Below are 17,533 nucleotides of genomic sequence, written 5' to 3'. Positions count from 1 at the left end.
TATAAAGTGCAATATTATAATAGAAAAATAAGTGAATAAAAACGTCCGTGTCAGCCAGAGATATAAAATAGGTAGCATAGAAAGACCCACTATATGTGCTATGTGCTATACGGACGTTTTTAATCACTTATTTTTCTATTATATTATTGGACTTTTTAAGGAATATTAACTATTTTATCGGGATAAGTACCGGTATATATTCTGTTTTTGGCACGCTGCATTGATTCTTGCATGGACACTGTACAGCTATAGCGCTCACGTGATCGGCTGCTACTTTTCTCCTCTCTCTCTCCTCCCTCGATCTGATTCACTCCCTCACTGACGTCAGCAAGAAGGCGGAGAGGCAAGGAGGAGAGAGGGGGCGGTCACGTAAGCGCCGAGATCTGAGACACAGTGTGTGCAGCCGGTGGCTTTACAGAGGAGACGGCGCTGACAGGCGGGGAAAGTCCAGAACGCAGCACAACTAATCGACGGAGCAACTAAACGATAATGACAATCGTTGACAACAACTTTCATTATCGGTTATTATCGATTTCGTCGATTAGTTGTTTCAGCCCTAAATCAAACAGTGTAATGTTTTCAGTGGGGTGGCAACAGGGGTGGCAAGGACTTCGTCTGGGGTGGCAATTGCCACCCCAGCTAGCCCTCTGGCTCCGCTACTGCCACCAGATACATCTGTTTCTGGGTAGACCCTTAAAAGAAAAAGTGTAAAGTCTCCATATAATCACCTGTAGCTGATGAACAAGTTCCGTAGCTTGCTTCGGGGTTTTGAATTCTTGTGGTACAATGGGTGGAATGGCTGATTCTTGGACTGGCTTTTCAACACTGCTCAGCAGGACCTCTCTTACTATGTCTGCTGGTGATTTAAAGAGAACAGGGGCACTTTGGCTTTGGTTTTCTGGCCTGCGTGGCTGAGGAGGACGATAACTCTCCTCGTCACGAGGAAATCGGACCCGGGGACCAACTTTGGAAAAATCAGGCAAGGGGTAGTTGAGCTGACCTCTGCCATATTGTGCAATAATAGAGTTTTTGCTTTTCTTCTCATTGGAATTCTGTGCATTCTGCATTTTGGTCAAAGAAGAAGGTGACAAGGTAGACCTAGCTTGTAAAGATTTAGTCTGGTTGGACACCTGTGTAACCCTTGACATCTTTTCATGATCTCCAGGAGGAATGGCTGATGATCCTTCCCCACTATCTGTATGTGAGGATTCTGGAAGAGTCTCATCTTCTATACCAGATGATAGTCGTAACATACCACGTAGTCTAGTATTCCATGTGCTGGGAAGCCGAGGAGGGGGTGGTGAGATAAAGTCATTCATAGCTGCTTCACCACCCTGATTTCCTGGAATGTTAGAGTAATCTTCACCAGGAGATCCTGGGAAGTTGTCCCACTGATCTTCTCCTGCTGAAGTTTGATCAAAGTCCTCAAGTCTTCCCTGTTCAGTTCCATTATAGTGCTGTGTGTTCCAGTTTTCATCTTCTTCTCCGTCCCATGCTCCTAGGGAACTCCCTTGATCCACCTCATCTTCAGTCATATCCAGCTGTTGGTCCCTGCTTGGAGGCCTTCGTCCAAGTGCAAAGGGCAAAGTGATAGACCTACTAGGTTGGTCCCCAAAGCTGAGATCATCTAAACAGTTAGAAAAACATAGAGATTTAATCGTTATTGGTTTGTTAGATATAGCAGTAATATGGTATGAAATGAAACTTCCTGCCTGATGTAGGAGATGAACTTACCCGTATCATGAATGCCAATAAAATCTTGGTTCCTTCTTTCTTCTGGCATTTGGGAAAAACTAAATTGCTTTTCCCAAATTTGCCCACCTGATCTGTCCTCTGAAAGGGATTCTGGGAACAGAATACCATCTTCTTCTTGTCCAAGCAGGTCTCCTACATCCATGCCTAGCATTTGCTGTTGTTCATCTTCTTCCCCCTCTTCTTGGTTATCAAGTTTCTGTCTTCTTTCCTCCAATCCAATGACTCCATTCTCGTCCATATACCTTCCAAATGTTTGATCCTCATCTTCACTACTGCCAATTTCCTCCTGCCTGTTGTAGCTGTCCATGGTCTTGGAGGATAGTACAGGGATCCAAAGTCCTCCCCAGGTGACATGTCACCTGCAAACAGAAAGAAAGGATATATCAGACGGCAGCCATTTAGGAGAGCACTAATACGAGAAACGCCTCGAACACAAAGTAGAGCGAATAAGACTGTTTTAGCAAACGTCGTGTTCTTTTCTTCCTGTTTCACCCACTCGCTGTTTCTATCCTTCCTGTCTACTCCTTCCTCTTTTTTGAACAAGCTTTTTTTTAACAAAGCAAAAAGTCAGAGTATATAAACACCTAAACATTGCACCTACTATATTGCTAAAAGTAAACGAATACCTTTACAAATGATTGGGTTTAGGTGTTTCCTGTGAAGGGTACAAAGGTACAGCTTACAAATAGATTTTGGACAACTCTGCTCTTTCAGCCTTGTGGTAAAAGTGTGGGGAAGGCTCTTTTCGGTTCCAGCATGCACAAAGCTAAGTTCATAAAGACACAGTTTTACGAGTTTAGTCTAGAGCAGGGGTCTCCATACTTTGCAAACATAGGGCCAGTTTACTGTTCTTCAGACTTTAGGAGAGACGGACTGTGGCCATTGGAAGTAGAAATTGTCCTGGCATCACTGGGAGTAAACAATCTTTGTTATTAGGGGGAGCATTAGCGCCCTGTTTCTTCTGGCATTTGGGAAAAACTAAATTGCTTTTCCCAAATTTGCCCACCTGATCTGTCCTCTGAAAGGGATGACAGATCAGCCGATGGCTGTCCTCCCTCATCACAGTGCTCCCGCCTGACCGGACCTTCCACCGTGGATGTGACTACAGAGACCTTCCCCTATTGATTTTAAGATGCCTGCTTTTATCCACCTCTTGTGAGTAGCATTGCAATTTGTGTGTTAATAAAGTACTGCTGTGCTACACTCAGATCGGCGCTGGGCTCTCTCTCTCTCTCTCTCCTGGTACCTTACAGGGTTGCTTCACCCTCTACAAGCCTGCAGCCATCCCAGTGTACAGCCACTGGATTTCACTCCATTATCTGCCCACAGTTAACACTGCTGCAGTCACCCACACTGTCTGATTGCGCCAACTTCTCTTCCCCATCTGCCTACCATCATTGGTATCAGTGGGAGGAATAGTGTCCAATCTTTGGTATCAATAGGAGGAATATTAACCCATCATTGGTATAATTGGGAGGAATAGTGCCCCAATCATTGGTATCAGTGGGAGGAATAATGTCCCATCATTGGTATCAATGGGAGAAATAGTGACCCATCAATGGTATCAGTGGGATAAATAGTGCCCCATCATTGGTATCAGTGAGAGGAATAGTGTCCCATTTTTAGATGGAGGAATAGCGCCCCATTATTGGTATCAGTGAGAGGAATAGTGACCCATTATTGGTATCATTGGGAAGAATAGTGTCCCATCATTGGTATCAGTGGGAGGAATAGTGTCCCATCATTGGTATCAGTGGGAGGAATAGTGTCCAATCTTTGGTATCAATAGGAGGAATATTAACCCATCCTTGGTATAATTGGGAGGAATAGTGCCCCAATCATTGGTATCAGTGGGAGGAATAGTGTCCCATCATTGGTATCAATGGGAGAAATAGTGACCCACCATTGGTATCAGTGGAATGAATAGTGTCCCATCATTGGTATCAGTGGGAGGAATAATGTCCCATCATTGGTATCAATGGGAAGAATAGTGCCCTATCATTGGTTTTAGGGAAGGAATAATGTCCCATCATTGGTATCAGTGGGAGGAATAGTGCCCCAATCATTGGTTTCAATGGGAGGAATAGTGTCCCATCATTGGTATCAATGGGAGGAATAGTGACCCATCATTGGTATCAGTGGGAGGAATAGTGACTTATAATTGGTATCAGTGAAAAGAATAGTTCCTCATCATTGGTATCTATGGGAGGAATAGTGTCCCATCATTGGTATCTATGGGAGGAATAGTGTCCCATCATTGGTATCAGTGGGAGAAGTAGTGTCCCATCATTGGTATCAGTGGAAAGAAAAATATCCCATCATTGGTATTAGTGGGAGAAATAGTGACCCATCATTGGTATCAGTGGGAAAAATAGTGACCCATCATTGGTATCAGTGGGAGGAATAGTGTCCCATCATGGTATCAGTGGGGGGAATACTGACCCATCATTGGTATCAGTGGGGGGAATACTGACCCATCATTGGTATCAGTGGGGAGAATACCGACCCATCATTGGTATCAACGGGGGAAATACTGACCCATCATTGGTATCAGTGGGAAAAATAGTGTCCCATCATTGGTATCAATGGAAGAAAAAGTTCCCCATCATTGGTATCAGTGGGAGGAATAGTGTCCCATCATTGGTATTAGTGGGAGAAATAGTGACCCATCATTGGTATCAGTGGGAAAAATAGTGACCCATCATTGGTATCAGTGGGAGGAATAGTGTCCCATTATTGGTATCAGTGGGGGGAATACTGACCCATCATTGGTATCAGTGGGGGGAATACTGACCCATCATTGGTATCAGTGGGGGGAATACTGACCCATCATTGGTATCAGTGGGGGGAATACTGACCCATCATTGGTATCAACGGGGGGAAATACTGACCCATCATTGGTATCAGTGGGAAAAATAGTGTCCCATCATTGGTATCAGTGGGGGGAATACTGACCCATCATTGGTATCAGTGGGGGGAATACTGACCCATCATTGGTATCAACGGGGGAAATACTGACCCATCATTGGTATCAGTGGGAAAAATAGTGTCCCATCATTGGTATCGGTGGGAGAAATAGTGACCCATCATTGGTATCAATGGGGGGACTACTGACCCATCATTGGTATCAGTGGAAGAAATAGTGCCCCATCATTGGATCGGTGGAAGGAATAGATCCTCATCATTAGTGTCGGTTAAAAGAATAGTGCCACATTGTTGATGTCTGTAGCAGGAATTATGCCCCATCGTTGGGTTTCAGTGGGAGGAATAGTGTCTTGTATCCAGGGCTTTTTTTCAGCTGGAACATGGTGGAACTCAGTTTCACCACCTCTGACTCCAGCCTCTGCTCCCTGCTATTCACTATCACTTGTAAACACAGAAGTCTGGCTGTTGTGTTTACAACTGATAGCTTGCCTCCCAGTGATTCCCACAGATTGGATCTCCTAAGGAGATCCCACTGACTGCAGGACAGGGGCAATAGAAATGCAGGTGCCCAGGGGGCAGTGTAGTAATGGGCCTGAGAGGGTGCATGGTATAAGGTGAGCAAAGGGCTGCATATGGCCGCCAGGCAGCAGTTTGGAGACCACTGGTATAGTCTGCATCTCGAGTGGCCTGTACAGAGCTCTGACCTCAACACAGATGAACACTTTTGGCATTCATATGAATGTTGATTACAAGTCGGATCTTCACTGCATCTTAGCGCCACAAACCAAAAACGCTATTTCCAAATTCCCCTATCCATCCATGTCTACATGCTTTTTTTAAAAAAAACACTCCCTAGCATTTCTGGCTGCGGCCATCTTGAGTAAGGGCAAATTATTCATGTTGCATTTACTTCCTGCCCTTAGCTCAATTTTGCATGCAGGAGAGTGTGCTTAGCTGAGAAAAACCCTCCTCCTCTCCTCCCTGCCTGAAGACTCCTGGGATGTATGGCATCATCTGCCTAGGCAGGAAACCAGGAAGTAACTGAACAAAAGTAAAAAAAAAGTTTAAAACAAGTAATTATGATATACTTTCCTATCAAATTACTAAAGCTAGCAGCATGAGGATTAAAGTGAAGTTCCACTTTACCCTCAGTGAGACCAGCACTGGTGCTCTCCTCTTCTCCCTCTGGCGCTCTGGGCTACGGGTGATCCCTTGGTGTCATCACAAACAATGCAGGGCTACTAACCCTGAGTTGTATGTAGAGGAGGCAGCAGTGCCACAGGCCGGAGCGCCCTAGACAAGAGGTTTCATGGGACACACTGCACAGATTAAGGGAGTCTGCTGGAGTGCACCCCTAGACATAAAGCAAAACTTCACTCAAAAAGTAAAGCAACATTGATTCTCTCCTGCCCCCCCCCCCCGCCTGTAACTGAGTTACAGGTTTTTTTTGTGGGGGGGGGGGGGGGAGTACTGTTTCTTGACGGTACCCACTCCCACTTCTAGACAAAGATGCAGAAGTGTAACTAGAACCTTCAGGGCCCCGGTGCAAGAAACCATGCAGGGCCCCCGGACACCTGGCCGGGGCCCTTCCCTTCAAGCCTGGGGCTCCTCCCACTGATCCTGGGGCCCTTCACTCTCGTTGCGGGTCCCTTTATTATGGTCCCACAGCGGGACCCTTTCACAAGTTCTGCAGTGGGCCCAGTAGGGAGGGGGGGGGGGACCAGGAGAGCACACAGGGGCCCAGAGACAGCAGAACACAAGTGAATTGGATAGGAGGAGTGGTGGGGGCAGCAAACAGAGGAACCAATCTCCTCCATTTTCCTCCTACAGCTACAGGAGGAAAAAGGAGGACAGTGATTTCTCTACATGCTGCCCCCACCCCCCCCCCCTCCTATCCAGGTATACAGTGGAGCTGCACGGGCCCCCTGGAGCATGGGGCCCGGTTGCAATTGCAACCCCTGCAACCCCTGTAGTTACACCCCTGCGAAGATGATATTGCTCGTTTCCTCCTGGGAAACATCAAACACATCCCAGGAGGCTTGGTGACCAGTTTCCCTTCACCACCCAATCTTTCACATGCACACTGGAAGCCGGCTGTGATTCAACAGCATGTTAAAGTCGGCTACCAAGTCCAAGGTGGCAATTTCCTCAAAACGCGTTGGCCTCACATGTATGGTTTTATCTTCAACAAACAAGCATAAAAATCATCAAACATGGCTTTTTTTGGACACTGGGTGCTCTTTTCCAATCACCAAATTGTTTCCTGCACTAGCGCCCCCATTGACGTTTTCAGAAAGGTAGCAGCCCTTGCTCCCAACAGAGTCTGTCACCTACCACCTACAATTACAACTGGAGGCTGCCTAATGGCAGGTTACTATGTTAAGGGTATGGAGAAAATCGCATCCAATGGGTTGTAACCCATTGGAAGCGATTCCATCTATACCCTTAACATAGTAACCTTCCATTAGGCAGTGATGGTGAACCTTGGCACCCCAGATGTTTTGGAACTACATTTCCCATGATGCTTAACTACACTGCAGAGTGCATGAGCATCATGGGAAATGTAGTTCCAAAACATCTGGGGTGCCAAGGTTCGCCATCACTGCTTAATGGCAGGTTACTATGTTAAGGGTATGGAGAAAAATACATCCAATGGGTTATAACCCATTGGAAGCGATTCCATCTATACCCTTAACATAGTAAGCTTCCATTAGCCAGTGATGGTGAACCTTGGCACCCCAGATGTTTTGGAACTACATTTCCCATGATGCTCAACTACACTGCAGAGTGCATGAGCATCATGGGAAATGTAGTTCCAAAACATCTGGGGTGCCAAGGTTCACCATCACTGGCTAATGGAAGGTTACTATGTTAAGGGTATGGTGAAAAATACATCCAATGGGTTATAACCTATTGGAAGCGATTCCATCTATACCCTTAACATAGTAACCTGCCATTAGGCAGTGATGGTGAACCTTGGCACCCCAGATGTTTTGGAACTATATTTCCCATGATGCTCAACTACACTGCAGAGTGCATAAGCATCATGGGAAATATAGTTCCAAAACATCTGGGGTGCCAAGGTTTGCCATCACTGCTCTAAGGGCACCAGTCCAGCACTGTCTTCCATCCAAACTTGAAATCCAAGATGACGGCACTGCAGAAGAACCAACTGCAGGAAGACGACAATGGAATCCATGGACTTTTAAGTCACAGATTTTTAAAATCTCATCAGCTACAGTATTTGTAGCTGTTTTCTAATAATTTTATTTTGAAACTTGAAGTTCTTCTTTTACGAGACGTTAAAGCTAGCCTAGATGGACCAAAATTCTGCAGATTGCCCCACGGTCAGCTTGTGTCAAAAGGAGGACACAATCATTGGCCAACCTAACCCTTGAAGTGCCAAGGGTCCCACTGCAAGGTCCATTTTCCCAGAGTTTAGCTTTTAAGTTGGAGTCACCTGGATCTACTGCTCAAAAATCTTTCAGATCCTTGACTTAAGCCCCGTACACACGATCAGATTATCGAACGATCTGTCATCCGTTTTTTGTGGCATGCTAGTCTGATGTGGAAAGTGAAGAGGTTATTTTCATATGAATTTTCCCGTACGACAGAATTCTACTTCAGAAGTGATGTCATGTGTTGGATTGTTTCGTCTCTGAGCATGCCTAGTCTTGCTCTTAAGATTTTTTTCCGTCGAAATCTGTACTAATGAGACGAAAATCGGATGTTGTGTTGACGGACGACAAAAATTTTATGCTTGCACATCAGGATTTTTTCGGCCGAAAAGTCGGAGTCAGCTGTGGAAAGCACCATACTAACAATCCGAAAATCGTCAGATCGGACATCGGACGAATTTTCCCTACAGATTTTCTTATCGTGTGTACGGGGCTTTGGATGGCTGCTTACCCAACAAACTTCTTTCTCCGTCCTTCTTTCTTTCTCAATCTCACTTTTCTCTTTTCTCTCTTGTTCTTCCTTTCTTTCTCACTTTATTTCTAATTCTGTCCTTCTACTTCTTATTTGGTGTCTCACCCTCCGTCTCACGTTATCCCCTCTGTTCCCCTCTAGGATACAGATCCTTCGAATTGTCCCCAGTTGTCACCCTCTCTCTCTCCATCTCTCTCTCGCTCTTACCTCTCTCGTTGTGTCTCTCTCCCGCTTACGGCCATGTCTGTTGATTCTTTAAGTCAGCTGACCAAAATAAAAGGCTTTTTTTTTTCTAACCATCCCTCCCCCCTCTGCTCCACATCCCCCCTCCACCACTTCCCCTTCTACAAGTGATGCAGTAATATCTTCCCCGCAAAATCTTCCAGCTGACTTCTCTGACTTCAATCATATAACTTTATATGTCTACGCACCAGTACATTTTTTTTTTCTTCTTGCCGAAATGAACAAATCCCGCTCCCCTCTCAGAGCCAAATACTAAAGGCAGGGCTTTACGAATCTTGCTAATGACTTGCATCAGAATTTCCTGATCCAGGAAAGAGTTTCTTAATCATTTTGACATGTTGTGTTCAACCGCGAAGGGATGAAGTAAGAGCTTTATCGGAACTAAAAATCGCACTTGACACGAAGGCAATGGCTTACTTAAAGTGCTATTTTGTTTTCCCCCTTTTTTTCAGTTGAACTAGACGGCCTTTGTGTCTTTTTTCAACCAGACTCACTATGTAACTACGGTGTGAAACCCAAAAAACAAAATAGATTATATTTACCACTTAAGCCCCGGAAGATTTTACCCCCTTCCTGACCAGGGCCTATTTTGCAATTCAGCACTGCGTGACTTTAACGGACAATTGCACGGTGGTGCGACGATGTACCCAAATGAAATTGACGTCCTTTTTTTCCCACAAACAGAGCTTTCTTTTGGTGGTATTTGATCACCTGTGCGCTTTTTTGATCATGCGCTATAAACAAAAAAAGAATGACAATTTTGCAAAAATAACAATATTTTTCACATTTTTTTATATGAAATTCCCCCCAAAAAATGTAAAAATCCAAATTTTTTAACATTTTAGGCCAATTTGTTTTCTGCTACCTATGTTTGGTAAAAAAAAATTGCAATAAGCGTATTTTGATTGGTTTGCGCAAAAGTTATTGCGTTTACTAACAAAGGGAAAGATTTTTGTCATTTTTATTGTTTTTTCTTTTGAGGAGTAATGGCGGCGATCTGCGATTTTTTTTGTGGGACTGCGACATTGCAGCGGACAGATCGGACCCTTGACTGACATTTTTGACACTTTTGGGGTTACCAGTGACATTTCTACAGTAATCAGTGCTATATATATGCATTGTTACTGTAAAAATGACACTGGCAGGGAAGGGGTTAATTTTATTGGAGAAGGAGGGGTTAAGTGTGTCCTAGGGGCGTGCTTCTAACTGTAAAGGGGTGTGGCTGTTTGTGTAACTACAGAGATATACAATCCTACATAGCAGGACCGTTAGATCTCTGCACTTACACAGGGAGGAATGACAGGTGGCTTTGTTTACATCAGCCGCCTGCCTTTCTCCCTCTGTAATAGACGATCGCGAGTGACCGGCGGACATCAGGTCTGCCGGTCACACGCGCGGACATGTTAGGGAGCGAGCAGGGGCGGGAGCACGCCTCCGGCGGCGCGTGCTCGCCCCCTAGAGCCTCACAGGCGAGCGCCTGTGAGGGGCTGACTGCCGCCGTAACTAGTCGTGCGGCAGTCGGCAAGTGGTTAACCGCTTAAAGACCAGCCGCCGCAGATATACAGCGAAAGGCCGGCTCTCCTGCGCACACCACCGTACCCGTACGGCAGCTCGCCGGAGCGGCACTTGGGCGCATGCCCACTCTCTAGCTCTGCAGCTAAGCAACGGGTCCGGTGGCCGCAATGGCCAATGGGAACCCGGCAATCGCTGCAGGGACTGACAGAAGGCCGTGTGCCATTGTAAACATGGCACACCACTCATCTGTCACTGATTGAAACAGGGCTCCTGTATTCCTGTTATTCCGGAACTCAGGAGCCCTGTTTCCATCCACCGAGTCTGGCCCCCACACAGTTAGAATCACCCCCTAGGTACATATTTAACCCTTTGATCACCCCCAGGTTAACCCCTTCCCTGCCCGTGTCATTATTACAGTAACAGTGCATATTTTTAGCACTGATTACTGTAGTAATGTCACTGGTCCCCCAAAAACTGTCAAAAATGTCAGTTAGGGGTCCGATCTGTCTGCCGCAATGTCGCAGTCCTGCTAAAAATCGCAGATCGCCGCCATTAGTAGTAAGAAATAATTAAATAAAAATGACATAAATCTATCCCCTAGTTTGTAGACGCGATAACGTTTGCGCAAAGCAATCAAAATAGACTTATCGGGATTTTTTTTAATCAAAAATATGTGGCAAAATACAAATTGGCCAAAAAGGATGAAAAAATATGTTTTTTAAATTTTTTTTATTGGGAATGTTATATACAGTAGCAGAAAGTTAAAAATACTGCTTTTTTCTTTCAAAATTGTTGCTCTTTTTTTGTTTATAGCGCATAATCAAAAAACCGCAAAGGTGATCAAATACCACCAAAAGAAAGCTCTATTTGTAGGGAAAAAAAGGACGTCAATTTTATTTGGGTGCAGCGTCGCACGATCGCGCAATTGTCAGTTAAAGTAACGCAGTGCTGTATGGCAAAAAAATGGCCTGGTCATTAAGGGGCTAAAACCTTCCGGTCCAGAAGTGGTTAAAGCTTACCGATCCTTAAAGTGTTAATAAACCCAGGACCCTGCAGTCACTATATCTGGTCTCCCACAGTACACAGAACATGGAAATTCAAATATTTTAGTAAATATAAACTGCTAAATACCTTTTCTCATCAGCAGTATACAGCAGTCTTGTGACTTCTATCAGTGTCTGCTTAAAGTTTGTAGGGGTTTTCACTCTACTCTGACTGTCCTATGGGGCTGCAAGACCCCTGACCCTTTGTCTGGACAGTGCTGATTGACCCTGAGTTAAACACATGCACCCTCCCAAAAAAAAAAAACTATAGCAATACAAGGCTCTGTACTATTAGGTGATGTACTGGGGAGTGTGGAAGAAGGGGAGGATCAGAAAAGAAAGGATTAAACAGCCTTTTTATTCAATGCAGATGATTAACCCCCTAGGTTCCACAGGGTAAAACAAGCATGCTTTACTTCACTGCATATACAGACTGATTTTACTGTTGTGGGTTTAGTAACATCCTGTTTTTATTAAGACGGTCATACATGAAATACTGCTTGTGGATTCCCCTGTGCGCTCTACTATCTTGTTACCACTATATTTCTACTAAGACTATGTGGGATCTGAATCTAGTTCTCAAAGAGGGGGACCTGCTTCTCATCTCACTTTTTCTTGGTGGCTTAGACAGACCGCTATATAATCTTATGGTCTTAAAGTAATTGTAAATTCATTTTACTGTTGTGTGTTTAGTAACACATTAAAGAATGTGTAAACCCAACATTTCATATTCCCCATATATAGCTGCTGTACCATTTACTTGTATGAAAAAGTATTCTTTGTATTGCTTCTTTTGTGTGACATCCCAGGTGTTCCTGCCAGTCCCTCTGCTTTTCTATGAAAAACTGACCACACTAGGCATGAGAGCACAGTGTGGTCAGTTCTCTAGCTATGCTGACAACTCAGCCTGCTCTCTTCCAATGATCAGACTTGTCCTGACACCCCCCCCCCTTACACAGTTATTCACTGGGAAGCTCAGTGCCCTGCTGTTTCTCCTCCCTTAGCTCTTATGCAGCTGATAACAGAGGGAGTGTGATCACCTACAGTATATAAAAGAGAAAAAAGTTATTTAGAATGTTTTTTATATCTAAAGACAAACCTGAATGGTTTGTTTTACAAGGTGAGGGTTTACATACAGTTTAAAGTGATATTTTTTAACATGTCATAATTACCTGCTCTATGCAGTTGTTTTTGCACAGAGCAGCCCGGATCCTCCTCTTCTCAGGTTCCCCGCTGGCGCTCTTGGGCCCTCACTTCAAGCAGCTTGCAATGGGGGCACCCATTCATACACAAAGCTGGCCCTGCCCCCCCTCTCTCCCCATTGGCTCACTGGCTGTGACTGACAGCAGTGGGAGCCAATGGCTCCTGCTGTTGCCTCAGCCAATGAGGAAGAAGAATCCCCAGAGAACCGAGGTTCTTATACACATTGCTGGATCGGGATGGGGCTGAGGAAAGTTTTAGGGGGGGGGGGGGTTGGGGGGCTGTTGCACAGAAAAGCATGAAGGTAAAAAACCTTGAGCCTTTAGAGCCACTTTAAGGGCAACTTTCTCATTGCTCCGTTGAAAATGATGCCCCATGTGTGCATTTTTTATGTGTTTTTGGTACATTTTCTGGTTGCTTGACTCCAATCATTGCACCTGTGAAACATGGACATGGACTCAATAAACCAATAATGCATCCTTGGTGAGTTTTTTACTCATTTCAATGGGGACACCATGACACCATGACACTATGACACCATGACACCATGACACTATGACACCATGACACCATGACACTATGACACCATGACACCATGACACTATGACACCATGACACTATGACACCATGACACCATGACACCATGACACTATGACACCATGACACTATGACACTATGACACCATGACACTATGACACCATGACACCATGACACCATGACACTATGACACCATGACACTATGACACCATGACACTATGACACTATGACACCATAACACCATGACACCATGACACTATGACACCATGACACCATGACACTATGACACCATGACACCATGACACCATAACACTATGACACTATGACACCATGACACCATGACACCATGACACTATGACACTATGACACCATGACACCATGACACCATGACACCATGACACTATGACACTATGACACCATGACACCATGACACTATGACACCATGACACCATGACACTAGTGACAATGCTAAACTCTTGGTGCTGTATCTATGGAGGAGCAATCTTGTCACCTTTGTATGAGACTACAACAACCCTGTTCTATTGTTCATAACATGGGGGGGAGGGGGAGGGAGTGGTGTTCTGTAGTCCGTAGGGGGCGCTGTCGTCTATTTTTTATAACATGGAGAATGTTGTTCTGTAGTCCACAGCGAGAGCTGTAGTCTGTGATTTTTTTTTCATAACATAGAGGGTGGTGCTCTGAAGACCATAGAGAGCGCTGTAGTCTATTTTTTATAACATGGGGGGTGTTCTATAGTCTCTAGAGGGAGCTGTAGTCTATTTTTCATAACATGGGGGCTGGTGTTCTGAAGTTCATAGAGTCCATAGAGGGAGCTGTAGACTGTAGTCTATTTTTCATAACAAGGAAGGTGGTGTTCTGTAGACCATAGAGGGTGCTTTAGTCTTTTTCTTATAACATGGGGGGTGTTCTATAGTCTTGAGAGGGCGCTGTAGTCTAGTTTTCATAACATGGGGGTGGTGTTCTTTAGTCCATAGGGAGAGCTGTAGTTTGTAGTCTATTTTTCATAACATAGAGGGTGATGTTCTGTAGTCCATAGGGGGAGCTATAGTCTGTAGTCTATTTTTCATAACATGGAGGGTGGTGTTCTGTAGACCATAGAGGGTGCTGTAGTCTTTTTTTTTTATAACATGAAGGGTGTTCTATAGTCTATAGAGAGCATTGTAGTCTGTAGTCTATTTTTCATAACATGGGGGTGGTGTTCTGTAGTCCATAGGGGGAGCTGTAATCTGTAGTCTGTGTTTCATAACATGGGGGGTGGTGTTCCGTAGTCCAAAAAGGGTGCTGTAGTCTATTTTTTATAACATGGAGGGTGATTTTCTGTAGTCCATAGGGGAAGCTGTAGTCTGTAGTCTATTATTGATAACATGGAGGCCGATGTTCTATAGTCCACAGGGGGAGCTGTAGTCTATAGTCTGTTTTTCATAACATGGTGGGTGGTGTTCTGTAGTCCATAGAGGAAGTTGTAGTCTGTGGTCTATTTTTCATAACATGGTGGGTGGTGTTCTGTAGTCCATAGAGGGAGCCGTAGTCTATTTTTTATAACATGGAGGGTGATGTTCTGTAGTCCATAGAGGGTGCTGTAGTCTATTTTTCATAACATGGGGGGGGGGGAGGGTGTTCTGTAGACCACAGAGGGAGCTGTAGTCTATTTTTATTAATGGGGAGTGTTCTGTAGTCCATAGAGGGTGCTGTAGTATGTTTTCTATTTTTCATAACATGGGGGGAGGGTGTTCTGTAGACCATAGAGGGAGCTATAGTCTGTAGTCTATTTTTATTAAATAGGGGGGGGGGTGTTCTGTAGTCCATAGAGATAGCTGTAGTCTATTTTCATAACATAGGGGGGGTTGTCTATAGTCTATAGAGGGAGCTGTAGACTGTAGTCTATTTTTCATAACATAGAGGGTGGTGTTCTGTAGACCATAGAGAGTGCTGCAGCCTATTTATTATAACATAGGTGGTGGTTTTCTGAAGCCCATAGGGGACGCTAGGAACAATGTCACTGCTAAGAGTGCTACTGGATTTCTGACAGGATCCACAGGTATTATATTTGCTGTTATCAAACAGATACAAAACAAAACAATTAGGGTTCTATTTGTAAAAAAATTAAAAAAAATTGCTGTGCCAATGTCTCGAGCATCGCACAGCTATTGCAAATAATCTCACTAATGTGTCTCATATTTATTTTCTATGATCAGCAGCTCCATCTAGTGGCCATAATGTGGTACTTTCTTGGTTGAAGTATTTCAGGGAAACACATTATGGCCACTAGATGGAGCTGACAATCATAGGTAAAAAACATATTATAAAAATAATGGAGAGTCCACAATGGGACCAATAAGGGGAACTGGGACTACGCCATACCAAAAAGTAAACAGAAAAAGATAATGAAAAGAATACAAATAAAGATGAGAAAAGTAATATTATAAAATACAAAGTTTTATTGATACAAGAAAAACATTTAAGACATCTCAATGGAAAACCATTGTTAGGTAAGTAATAAAAACCATAGGGACATACAACCCCCCCCCCCCCCCCCTTTTCAATACATCTTTTATATATATTTTCAGATTTGGGATTTTACCTCCTTTTTGCTCCATGATCCCTTCTGTGATCCAGAGGACTTCCGTCAATGCCTTTGGGGTGCCCTTTCTAAGTCTCTGACACACAGTTGGTCTTCCTATCATATATATAGACCTTTACATGCTTTGATCTGCCATATGTACGTAATACCTGTTGAGGTGTTGTACCTTGTTACATCATTGGATTTTATTATTTCCATGTTTTTATAGTCATTATTTTTCTTTATATATCTGTCTTAGATATCCTTGATAAGAAGAAGACTTTATGTCGAAACGCGTTGGGGTTTCTGTGTCCACAATTTTCAATATTTTTGCCTATACTGGGGTTCTTCCTGCACATTTCTGCCAGTTTGTATGTCCCTATGGTTTTTATTACTTACCTAACAACGGTTTTCCATTGAGATATCTTAAATATTTTTCTTGTATCAATAAAACTTTGTATTTTATAGTATTACTTTTCTCATCTTTATTTGTATTTTTTTTCATAATCTTTTTCTGTTTACTTTTTGGTATGGCATAGTCCCAATTCCCCTTATTGGTCCCATTGTGGACTCTCCATTATTTTTATATGTTTTTTACCTATGATTGTCAGCTCCATCTAGTGGCCATAATGTGTTTCCCTGTAATACTTCAATCAAGAAAGTACCACATTATGGCCACTAGATGGAGCTGCTGATCATAGAAAATAAATATGAGATTATTTGCAATAGCTGTGCGATGCTGGAGACATTGGCACAGTAATTTTTTTTTTCTTTTACAAATAGAACCCTAATTGTTTTGTTTTATCTGTTTGATAATGGCAAATATAATACCTGTGGATCCTGTCAGAAATCCAGTAGTACTCTTAGCAGTGACATTGTTCCTAGCGTCCTCTATGGGCTTCAGAACCCCCACCTATGTTATAAAAAAATAGACTATAGCGCTCTCTATGGTCTACAGAACACCACCCTCTATGCTATGAAAAATAGACTACAGCGCCCCCTGTGGATTATATACCACCCTCCATGTTATGAAAAATAGACTACAGCGCCCCCTGTGGGTTATATACCACCCTCCATGTTATGAAAAATAGACTACAGCGCCCCCTGTGGGTTATATACCACCCTCCATGTTATGAAAAATAGACTACAGCGCCCCCTGTGGATTATATACCACCCTCCATGTTATGAAAAATAGACTACAGCTCCCCCTGTGGATTATATACCACCCTCCATGTTATGAAAAATAGACTACAGCTCCCCCTGTGGATTATATACCACCCTGCATGTTATGAAAAATAGACTACAGCTCCCCCTGTGGATTATATACCACCCTCCATGTTATGAAAAATAGACTACAGCTCCCCCTGTGGATTATATACCACCCTGCATGTTATGAAAAATAGACTACACATTCTCCCTGCATATTTCTGCCAGTTTGTATGTCCCTATGGTGTTTATTACTTACCTAACAATGGTTTTCCATTGAGGTGTCTTAAATGTTTTTCTTATATCAATAAAACTTTGTATTTTATAATATTACTTTTCTCATCTTTTTTGTATTCTTTTCATTATCTTTTTTTGTTTACTTTTTGGTATGGCATAGTCCCAGTTCCCCTTATTGGTCCCATTGTGGACTCTCCATTATTTTTATAATATGTTTTTTACCTATGATTGTCAGCTCCATCTAGTGGCCATAATATGTTTCCCTGAAATACTTCAATCAAGAAAGTACCACATTATCGCCACTAGATGGAGCTGCTGATCATAGAAAATAAATATGAGACACATTAGTGAGATTATTTGC

General features: G+C 43.5%; 1 protein-coding gene across 3 annotated transcripts in view; it reads right to left on the bottom strand.

Moving 5' to 3' along the window:
- The window catches only part of AKNA (AT-hook transcription factor), a 116,227-nt gene that overhangs the window by 85,384 nt on the left and 13,310 nt on the right, over positions 1-17,533 (bottom strand). Inside the window, exons 1-3 of one of the 3 annotated variants that reach the window (XM_082264498.1) lie at positions 8,818-8,887; positions 1,735-2,114; positions 729-1,627 (exon numbers count right to left, since the gene is read on the bottom strand). In XM_082264498.1, the coding sequence (XP_082120624.1) occupies positions 729-1,627; positions 1,735-2,062 (1,227 nt within the window). In that variant the 5' untranslated portion in view covers positions 2,063-2,114; positions 8,818-8,887. Of the gene's footprint in view, positions 1-728; positions 1,628-1,734; positions 2,115-8,589; positions 8,611-8,817; positions 8,888-17,533 lie in introns of those variants that run through there. The other 2 variants (XM_082264500.1, XM_082264499.1) reach the window with 2 other exon arrangements.

This window comes from Pelophylax lessonae (assembly GCF_965119305.1).
Source record: "Pelophylax lessonae genome assembly, chromosome: 7".
Classification (NCBI taxonomy): domain Eukaryota; kingdom Metazoa; phylum Chordata; class Amphibia; order Anura; family Ranidae; genus Pelophylax; species Pelophylax lessonae.
Note: the sequence above shows the minus strand (reverse complement) of the source record. Positions and strands in the feature narration are given on the sequence as shown.